Genomic DNA, 11156 nt, shown 5'->3' on the forward strand with positions numbered 1-11156 from the left:
CAGATAATATGTCAATTAACTTATTCCTTTACTCACGAAAGGTTCAACTAGATAATGTTTAAAAAAAAAGGAATCTTACAGGACTAAAAAAATTGTTCAGTTTCTGGCTACTGGTCGGACTGTAATATGTGAGCACTCACTTCCGGCATCCTGTGAAACGGGATTGTCTATTCGAGGAGCCAGCGCGTTCTGTTCTTGTTTATAATCGCTATACCATATAGTAATGAGTGTTAATAAAACATAGTGATGAATTGTATTTAGCAAAAATATAATTTATGCATCAAAAAACAAACTTAACTATACTTTGGCATTTAAAGCTTTATTGTTGAACAGATGAGACTCGATGAAATATGGTAATGCCAAAAATACAGCACCATTTGTTTTACAGATTATGTTGTTCATGGTGCTAAATTTGAAGTAATGGGCGGGTGAAGTCCCTTGAAACTTCTGAAGGGTCTTTCTGATTTTACCGAAAAAAAGATTAGAAACTTTGGAAATAGTGATATGTTGGTTTATAGAGAATCATTAGAACCATGAGCTCGAGGTAGCCAGCACATGAAGCGCACATACAAGCCCGTGTTAATCGCATAGTTTAAATTGGGCAGGTGTGCTAAAAACCCAAGAACGCACAGTGTGTTCATTTTGGTCTTATGGTTATCACGTTGTCATGGAAATCCTGCACTAGGTGTACCAATTTTCAGCAATAAAACAATGTATACTTTGTTGTTATAAAGATGTCATTTCTTGACATCATGAATATTTTAGCACTGCGCTGAATATCGATGGATGCTCACTCATTCCATCTTTCTTTTAGGTAGCTCACAATCCTTGGAAGGACGGCTCGCTCTTGCCGCTCTAGTTGCACTTTATTTGCAACTTTGCCAAGCTTGCCTTTTATTTACTGACTCCTCTGCAGCTGGCACTTAAGCTGCTCATTTGTATGATACAACTTGACAGCGCTGTTACAACTGCCAAATAAATGATAAAGATAAAACGAAAGAATCCACCAGCAATGAGAGCCAAGGAACACCGGTGAGACGCTACTACTGCCGATTCTTAATTATATATCATGTCAGAGGATTTTTGCCGTGAAACAATGCGAGTCATATTTTAATTTCAATAAGATACAAAGACAAGAATAGCAGGGGTTAGGAAATATGCTTGTGGAGCTGAGCACGATAACAGGGTTTGGAGATTTTGTAGAGTATTAATGATACATTATAAGTTCCAGTACAGAAGAACAGTATAGCACAGTATTTACTTTGTCACATAATAAGTTCCACCCTTCTCTACTCCATATTTCCTTAGCTTTTGGGGCAGTGGAGATCTTTGAAGTAGACATCTCCAGCCATGTGGTAAACAAGCTCCGATACACTGCTCCAAAACAGTGTTCCTCATTAAAGCAATCTAAGTTTCAAAGCCTCTGTGTCAAATGGCCAGGGCCGGATTTTCCTATAGGCTAACTAGGCTTCAGTCTAGGGCCTCAAGATCAAGAGGGGCCTACATTCAAATTGTTAGCAATTTGAACAAACTTAAAAATGGGAGGTGAAAGGGCCTCATAAGTGGAATAGCCTAGGGCCTCTTTTCATCTAAATCCGGCCCTGCAAATGGCCCATCCCTGAACTTTGTTAATCTGTATATATAGTAGGTGTATTAAAGCAGTCATATTTATAAGTACTTTGCAGCCTGTGATTCACAGACATCACCAGGTTGACTATCTTATCTGAAGGTATCCTGTCAAGCTTCTAATGCAGCCATCTTCAGCTCCTGTTTCCCAAGTACCATTTTTTTTCAAACTGGGGTCTGTTTACAAGTAAATAAAATCTGTACAACATCAGACAAGGAGAAGTATCTCTCTATTACGAGTATAAAAGAAAATCTTGAGTAAAGACGAGACTATTGCCAAGAGATTTTTTCAAGTCCCGCCCTCCTCTCAACCATTTAAGGTTAACACCCCATGCCCACAGTCCTCTCACCTCTCATTCGTGTGAACGCTTTTTTCAGACACAGTTCCTGCGCTCTCAGCTCTTAATTTTTGTTTTCCTCATTTAAGTTCCCAATAAAAGAAGACTTATGTCCAAATCTTATTGAAGAATTTCATCCCAAAGGGTTATCAACAGAAGAAGTGAGTACACGGGCAATCGCAGAGAAACGAATTAAAACGAAAATTGTCGATTGGTTACACGGCAAATTGGTTAAATGCGCATCAATCGAGTATGCTGAAACAGTTGGCGGTGATGGTGCAGAAGATGAAAATATCAACTTACAATATCCCGTAGAATATGTACAACCGTTAACACCGCCTGGTCTTTTACCGGCTGAATTACTGTTGAAAGAAGGATGAATCGTAATGCTATTGTGTAATTTATGTCTGAATGATAGGCTATGCAATAGGACAAGATTAGTTGTATTTAAAATTGGTTGAACAATTCTAACATGTCAAATTTTAACAGGAGAAAAGAAAGGTATAACAGACACCAAAGGAGATCTTTACATGCCATTCATATTAAAATGTTTCCAGTTTCCCTTTAAAATAGCTTTTGCTATGGCAATTAACAAATCACAGGGACAAATATACAAAAAAGTTGCTTTATTTATTAGAGAAAAAGAAACAATATTCACTCACGGGCAGTTATACGTTGCATTGTCATGAAATCAAACAAATCACCAGGCTGAAATCAAACAAATCACCAGGCCCAGATAATATTTATCCTCGTGTTCTTAAGGAGGCCAGTGAGTACATATATAAACCCTTGACACATATTTTTAGGAAGTCACTGTGCACTGGAGAGATTCCAAAGGACTGGAAAATGGCAAATATCATCCCATTATATAAAAAGGGTGACAGGGCAGATCCAAGCAACTATAGGCCAGTAAGCTTAACAAGCATCACAGGAAAATTAATGGAAGGAATTATTAAGGATAAGATTGAGCAACACATGGCAAGGACAGGAATTATTCTGAACAGGCAGCGTGGGGTCAGAAGAGGGAGGTCGTGTTTTACTAACATGTTGGAATTCTATGAGGAGGCAACAAAAGGATACGATGAAAGTGGAGCAGATGATATTATTTATCTGGACTTTCAGAAAGCATTTGATAAGGTGCCACATGAGAGGTTGGGCATCAAGTTAAAAGAAGTGGAAGTTCAGGGTGATGTTTTTAGACGGGTGCAGAATTGGCTCAGACACAGGAAGCAGAGGGTGATGGTGCGAGGAACCGCTTCAGAATTGGCCGATGTTAAGAGTGGTGACCAGCAGGGGTCAGTGCTAGGGCCGCTGCTATTTGTAATATATAGAAATGATTTAGATAGGAATATAAGTAACAAGCTGGTTAAGTTTGCAGATGATACCAAGATAGGTGGATTAGCAGATAATTTGGAATCCGTTATATCATTACAGAAGGACTTGGATAGCATACAGGCTTGGGCAGATTTGTGGCAGATGAAATTTAATGTCAGTAAATGTAAAGTATTACACATAGGAAGTAAAAATATTAGGTTTGAATACACAATGGGCGGTCGGAAAATCGAGAGTACACCTTATGAGAAAGATTTAGGAGTCATAGTGGACTCAAAGCTATCAACTTCCAAACAGTGTTCAGAAGCCATTAAGAAGGCTAACAGAATGTCAGGTTATATAGCGCGATCTATGGAATACAAGTCCAAGGAGGTTATGTTCAACCTTTATAATGCACTGGTGAGGCCTCATCTTGAGTACTGTGTGCAGTTTTGGTCTCCAGGCTACAAAAAGGACATAGCAGCGCTAGAAAAGGTCCAGAGAAGAGCGACTAGGCTGATTCCAGGTCTACAGGGGTTGAATTATGAGGAAAGATTAAAAGAGCTGAGCCTTTTCAGTTTAAGCAAAAGAAGATTAAGAGGTGACATGATTGAAGTGTTTAAAATCATGAAGGGAATTAGTACAGTTGATCGAGACTTGTATTTTAAAATGAGCTCATCAAGAACACGGGGACACAGTTGGAAACTTGTTAAGGGTAAATTTCGCACAAACAGGAAGTTTTTCTTGACACAAAGAACGATAGACACTTGGAATAAGAGACCAAGTAGTGTGATAGACAGTAAGACGTTAGGGACTTTCAAAACTCGACTTGATGTTTTCTTGGAGGAAACAAGTGGATAGGACTGGCGAGTTTTGTTGGGCTGAATGGCCTGTTCTCGTCTAGATCGTTCTAATTCATAAGGAAACTCCAAACACGGAACCAAAATTCAAAGCAATATCGATGAAAACTTAATTCCAAATATTGTTTTTACTGAAGTTTTACAGTAAAAGTGTAAGTTTAAAAAGTATTTGCATGTTAATTTCAAAGCCAAACAGAACGAAAACGTATAACGCAACGAATACCTCTAACGTAGCATGAAACAATTTTCTTTCAATTTATTATGTTTTGCTATGGTTAATTACTCACTGTAATTTAAAATAGTTCTATTATGAATATGTAACAATTCCCATGAAAATAATCTGTTTAAATTGTACATCTGCTTCCCCATACGTGAGCGGCAGAGCCGCAAAGTGGCTAGCACATAGCACCCACCCGGGGGTTGGCGAGCAAAGCGAACAGAAGACAGAGCCCCCTAGTTTTATTAAAGATTAAACTGAAGTGTCTCATATTTTATTCTACTTTAATTCAGAATATAAACGCAGTAATTAGTCCAGGTACACCAATGAAAAATATCAACATTAAGTTCTGCAGTTTCATTCTGTAAATCTGTGGTAAATAGCCCAACTGTTATGTTTTCCCTTTCAATTAATACTTAAATTCTTTAAATTATTTAAAAAATATTTTTGACCAAGGAAACTACAATTGAAAATTCTGGGTTTTCACATGAAGTTCATCCATCCGTTTTATAACCGGTGTAATCTGACTCAGGGTACCAGAATATCAAGCCAACCTGCCACCTTACAGACCATAGGTAAAAATTATTCCCATTCTGGAAAAACTGAATTTTGGAAAATGATAAAGAATTCTATATAGCTGATGTGTTTATTTTGCAGCATGGGGATAACATTTACTTATTTTTCCCTTTGCAGGTGCATGCTGATGTAACCCTTCAATAGCACCATCATACACATATCCTCCACCTGTTTGTTCATCAGCTTTCTATGACAACTTTTTCCATTGTAGGTTCAAAGGAAGCGACAGCCCATCTCTGCAGCATTCAGCCTTGGAAAGGGCCTTTTCCATTCAAAATCTTGCATTGTATTACCAGTTAGTTTTAAAGAGCATAGCTGGACTGCTGGAATTCAACAAGGATCCAGGCACTGCAACAGATTTAGAGTGCTAGCAGCTCTTACTGGTTTAGAACCTCCTGCAAGATAATTAAAGCACACATTCACTTGCTTATTAGTCTTATTCAAAAAAAAAAGAAAAAACACAATCACTGTGTGAAAATACAGTTTATTATTTAAAATCCAAAGCAATAAAAATAATTAGCAAAAATAATTCGGGTTAAGTATGTATCTACTGCACCACTGTGACTGTGGTGCTGGGGGGGAAAAAAAAAAAAACCACAGTCAACTGCGTAAGCAGTTCATTACACAATATTGGCATGAGGATGCCAGATTAGTTAGTTTATTTAAGTACTATGGTATATTATAATCTACCTAACTCACTTGAATTGTCCCTTTGAAAATATGTATCAGAATAATCAGATTTATACTTTTTGACACTGAGCCTAAAAAAAAAAAACTGCAAGTACAGATTTAAATATTATACTAACAATAATCATTAATGAAAATCTACAACAATCTGACCAAACAAGAAATGTATCAAATGTCCATGTTGACAAGTGAGCAACATCTGAGAAACAACCATCCCGCAAAGAACTTTGCAGAGAAAACCCATACATGGTAGAATGGAAAGTCATTTTAAAGATTGTGTGATCAACTAAAAATAGCCTTGTTCAAAAGACAATCACATAAAAGAAGAACATTCTCGTTTTGTAGTTATGGGTAACAATAACCCATGAACACAAAGCATAATGTTGAAAGATGAATCAGAACATACCTGGGCAGCAGTGCTCTTAATTTCACTCAGTAGTCACTACATATTTCTCAAGAGACAGCAAATTATGCAGACAGTTCCATATGTCTCTGGATATAGACCATTACAAAGGTATTTTAAGATAATTCATTAGAGAGAGTGTTTATTAAGGAGAATATCTTGGTTCAAGCGAGTCCATATACTCATTCTCAGTGCATTTTCACTCCCCTATTGATGTGGTCACTTCTTGAAGGTGGTCCCTTACTACCCGATCTAGAACAGCATAAAGATCTTTGCAAGCCTGTGTAGCTGCATCCATCATACTTTCAAGATGATCCTGGTGTAGTCGAGAGTCCATCTCTATCAAAGCTAGATGTTCAGCCTTGGGCAACACAGCAAGGGAGAGTTGGGTGCCACCTGCTGATTCTTCTAAATGGCTTAAGTCCACTAGTGGTGTGTCCTCAACAAAGCCTGCAGAACAGGCACATACATAATCCCGCAGTGGAATTCCAGCATCCACCACAGCAAGAGTAGCAGCATTGACACATGCACTGTAGTTGCCCCCATCAGCCTGCAAAATCTGCAAAACAATCACATTGACATCACCACTGAATGCCATGAAATATTTATACAAAATAATCATAATCACTCATTTGCAAATAAATGTTACTTGAGATTAGGCTGCTCATGATAAGCAAAATATTTGTATTGACTGAACATATCAAGCATACAGCATTGGTGAAGAGACATGTACTTTGCACTAGAAGGGGATGCCATTTACCTGCACGTAAATGTCAATTTGTGATCGTGGATACAGCTGTGTCAATATGGCTGCCTCAAAAGTCTGTTTGAGGTGAAGAGTCATCTCACTGGACTTACGATCTCCATGTGGTCGACGTTTCCGCTCACCAGTACTAAAGGTGGCCATGCTGTACTGACAGTTAATGATGGCTCTGTCATGTTGGCTCTTGCTACGAGAACCTCGAATCTGTGTATTTATAAAGAAAAAAAAAACCAAGTATTTAGTACTTCAACTTTGTATTAGAATTTGAAAGAAAGAAATGTCATCTTTAAGCAGAAACCTGTATATGTTCAACATTAATTTTTAATGCAGACTATTTTTATGCCCAACAATACACACCATTCATAGTTTTTTTTAAGCATGGAAATTATCAGAACTAGCACTCCAATACAAAAGTGTCTGTAACTGAAACTGGTGTAAATCAATTCAGCTCATTTGTGTAAAACACTCTTCACTTGGTGCAGGTTCAAAGTGTTTTAACAATGTCACTGGTAAAATGCAATTACAAAATTTTCACATTACTAATAACTATGCATGCACAAAGATTTCAACTAGTTTCAACATTAACTACCACAAAGCAATTACAAATTCATTAAAATAACACCGATCCTAATAAATTAACCACATTTATATTTATGCTAGTTATTTGAGACAGTAGTGATTAGTTTAAAAAGACTGATGAAATTTAAACAGGTATCAACAATACCAAGAATACTCCTTCATGGATGTTCTTGAAATTCTCCATAAGCATTTTTTGGCTCAAAGCCAGTCAATGTGTTAAAACAAAAAAGAGATACCTTTGATAAACCATGAAATTTTTTTTTTTAGAAAATTTGTTTAGAAAACATTTTGTTAATAAAATAAAAAACGTGTTTTTTTTTTTTTAGAGCAAATCTCTGAAAGACCACAATGAAACCTGCCAAAAACCACATATATCATGTCTGCATTTGCATATCTAAAGATAACTGCTACACACAGCTAAAACTGTCGTTCTTGACTTGACTGAAGATGACAGATGCCATGCTGAGTAAGAGACATTCTAAAAATGATACATCTTTCAAATTGCACCACTTCATGCAGAACAGGTAACCATGGTCTAAGTCAGGGGTGGGCAAAGTCATTCCTGGAGGTCCGCAGTGGCTGCAGGTTTTTGTTCCAACCAAGTTGCTTCATAAGAAGCCTTTATTGCTCAAGTAACACTTCTACTTCACTTTAGTTGATTTTTAGTAAGATTTTGAACCCTTATTGCTTATTTTAGTCTTAAACAGCTGTAGTCTTGGTTTTGAATTGCTTCTTTTTAGCAATCAGATGTAAATGACAAAAGAAATTCAGCATTTCTCCATTTAGCTGGTTTCCATGTACACCTGTGTGTGTTTATCATGCACTATTGGGTTGAATTAAATACTTGGAATGAAAATGAAGAGAAAAAAGTGAATGACTGAGAATTACTCATCTGTTTTAGATTTCAAATGATTTGGATGATATCCTTAGAAAGAAAAAAAAAATCTAGGATATGAGAATGACCTGACATGGCAGAGTTAAAGCATTAACGAGCCCTGAAATTAAATAATTGAAAAGGATTTTTTTTTTAAGTAAGCAACTTGGTTGGAACAAAAACCTGCAGGCACTGCGGCCCTCCAGGACTGACTTTGCCCAACCCTGGTCTATGCAATTGTGAAGATCCTTATGACAAGGCTTTGGTTTTCACTCAGGCTTTACAAATATGGTTACATTATTAGTAGGTTAGCCTCAATCGGTCTCTCTCATACTCCTCTAGCCTGGTTTAAATCATACTTGTCTGATCGTACTCAGTTTATTCGATTGAAATCATTCACTTCTCAGTCCTTTCCTCTGGTCGCTGGTGTCCCCCAGGGATCTGTCCTGGGGCCCCTTCTTTTCATTATCTACCTTCTCCCGCTTGGATATATTTTTCGTAAATAGAATATTCAGTTTCACTGTTATGCTGATGACACCCAGCTTTATCTGTCCACCAAACCTGATTCCGCTCTCCCCCCATCCTCCCTCCCTCTCTGTTTAGTTGAACTAAATACATGGTTCTCTTCTAACTTTCTGAAACTCAACAGCAATAAATCAGAGCTTCTCCTGGTAGGCTCTAAATCAACATTATCCAGAACTAATAGTTTTTCTATTGCTATCAATAACTTGCCGGTCTGTTTCCCCATGTGTGAAAAGTTTGGGTGTCATCCTTGACAGTACTCTGTCTTTTAATTCACACATCAATAATGTCACTCGGTCTGCTTATTTCCTGTTGCGTAACATCAATCGTCTCCGTTCCTTTCTTACTCCACAGGCCACTGCCATTCTTGTTCACAGCCTTGTTACTTCTCGGCTTGATTATTGTAATTCACTTCTTTTTGGTCTTTCTCAAAAATCAATTCATAAGCTTCAACGTGTTCAGAACTCTGCTGCCGTATATCACCAGGACCCCTTCTATTCACCACATCACCCCTGTTCTCCAGCAGCTCCATTGGCTTCCGGTCAAATATCGCATTAATTTTAAAATACTTCTGTATACATTCAAGGCTACTCATCATCTCTCTCCTCCATATCTCTCTGAATTGGTACAGATCATCATCCCATCTCGGTGTCTCAGATCCTCTTCTTCTCTTTCTCTCTCTGTCCCTGTCCCTGTCCCCCGTTTTGCCATTATGGGGAGCAGGGCTTTCAGTTGCTCTGCTCCTCGACTTTGGAATTCCCTACCTCCTGAAATAAGAAACATCACCTCTTTCTCTCTTTTTAAGTCTAGACTAAAAACTCACCTATTCAAAATAGCTTATCCCACATAACTTTCTCCATTTTCCTATCTTGGAACTGTTTTATGTTTTATGATCTTGTAAATTACCTGCTCTTTTGCCTGCTTTTTATTTTCTTACTTTTATTATTTTTACTGTGTACAGTGTCCTTGAGTGTTCTGAAAGGCGCTTTCAAATAAAATGTATTATTATTATTATTATTATTACTGCAAAGACTTAGCTTGGCACCATTCATGAGATATGAAGATTGTGATAACGACTTGGTCATACTTGGTGACACTAATAATGGACACATTTTAATAAACTCTTATCTCGGAGTTGCTTAACCTGTAGGATTATGTGGCACTATAGAAGTCGGGGGTCGGGCTGGGGGCTGGAGCCTATCATGGCAACCACTGGAGGCAAAGCAAGAGCAAACCCCGGAAAGGGCGCATACATAAGTTCAGAAAGTTGCAACTATTATTTTTACAGTACATTGTCGATTAAAGGGGATACACGATTTATGGAGCAAATATGATAGTGTTAACCCAGTCCAATAGTAAAAGGTTTGCCAGATCAGACACCATACGTCGGCATTCTTTTCTGCTGCGGACTGATCCGTAAACGGCGCTGTAACTGGTTTCGCGTTAACTTGAACCATAACAGACGAAGCTCCATATTGATTTTCTGATATCATCTTTAGTACTAGGGTGTTGTAACGTTTTAGCCATTATGGATGTAGTGAGAAATCAAGCAAAATGACACATTTTATTGGCTAACTAAAAAAATTTCAATATGCAAGCTTTCAAGGCAACTCAGGCCCCTTCTTCAGGCAAGATGTGATCATTACATCTTGCCTGTATTACATATTTTAATCTTTTTAGCCAATAAAATGTGTAATTTTGCTTGACTTCTCACTTGGTACCATCTTTAAATTTACAAATAAATTACATTAAACTCTCCAAGTGGGTTCTCCATAGATTTACTTTAAGATACATACAATGCGTTGTATTCATGGAATGAGGTATGTCTCCACAATAAGAACTGGCATTAACCCATTATTAATAGCTCAAGGAAAACGTTCATTTTGAAAGGTGTAAAGTATAACTCTATGAGACACGTGCACGAACCACTAAGACGGCTTTCCTCACCTCGTGCGGCCCATATACCACCGCTAGCGCCTTCGTGTTGCCCTGCTCGATGTACGCCGATCCGTCGGCTTGGCTAAACACTCCCATTCGGGCTTGTATTTTACGCAGTTCGTTCGGCTTCCTGCCATCCACTCTGTAGCCCTGATCAGAGAGTAGCTCGATCCCAGCCATGTCTTTTCCTACCCGACCAGTACACGAGAGGGGAGGAAATACAAATCCCAGCAGCCTCTGCGATCGCGTGGCTGGGCGGGGTTTAAAAGGAAGTTTAGCGGGCGTTTTAAACCGCGGCTTCTAGGCAGGTGAGGCGTGTTGCTGTACAAATAACTGTCATAAGTCTTGTACGAGTGGCACATATCCGTGATTCAGGGTGACAAACGGGCATTCAGTGATCGACAGCTGGTAAATTTATATAAAAGTAACTTCATTTTCTAACTTATTTACCTATAGATGTGG

The 11156-nt window shown here is 38.1% G+C and overlaps 1 protein-coding gene across 1 annotated transcript; it reads right to left on the reverse strand.

The window, feature by feature from the left end:
- Positions 1 to 5396: 5396 nt before the first annotated feature.
- On the reverse strand, positions 5397 to 10941 carry exosc4 (exosome component 4). Its single transcript, XM_039753798.1, has 3 exons — positions 10704 to 10941; positions 6779 to 6985; positions 5397 to 6577 (listed from the first exon to the last, which is right to left on the reverse strand). Exons 1-3 carry the CDS (start codon positions 10872 to 10874, stop codon positions 6218 to 6220), a joined length of 738 nt encoding a protein of 245 aa, XP_039609732.1. The 5' UTR covers positions 10875 to 10941; the 3' UTR covers positions 5397 to 6217.
- Between the last annotated feature and the right edge of the window lie 215 nt (positions 10942 to 11156).

This window comes from Polypterus senegalus, chromosome 5 (genome assembly GCF_016835505.1).
Source record: "Polypterus senegalus isolate Bchr_013 chromosome 5, ASM1683550v1, whole genome shotgun sequence".
Taxonomy (NCBI): domain Eukaryota; kingdom Metazoa; phylum Chordata; class Cladistia; order Polypteriformes; family Polypteridae; genus Polypterus; species Polypterus senegalus.

Bases quoted from the DNA above. Each gene is read 5' to 3' on its own strand.
- exosc4 (XM_039753798.1), bottom strand. From the start codon at position 10,874: ATGGCTGGGATCGAGCTACTCTCTGATCAGGGCTACAGAGTGGATGGC. The intron at 6,986-10,703 runs GTGAGGAAAGCC...ATAAATACACAG, and splicing joins TGGTATATGGGCCGCACGAG to ATTCGAGGTTCTCGTAGCAA. The intron at 6,578-6,778 runs GTAAATGGCATC...ATTGTTTTGCAG, and splicing joins AAATTGACATTTACGTGCAG to ATTTTGCAGGCTGATGGGGG.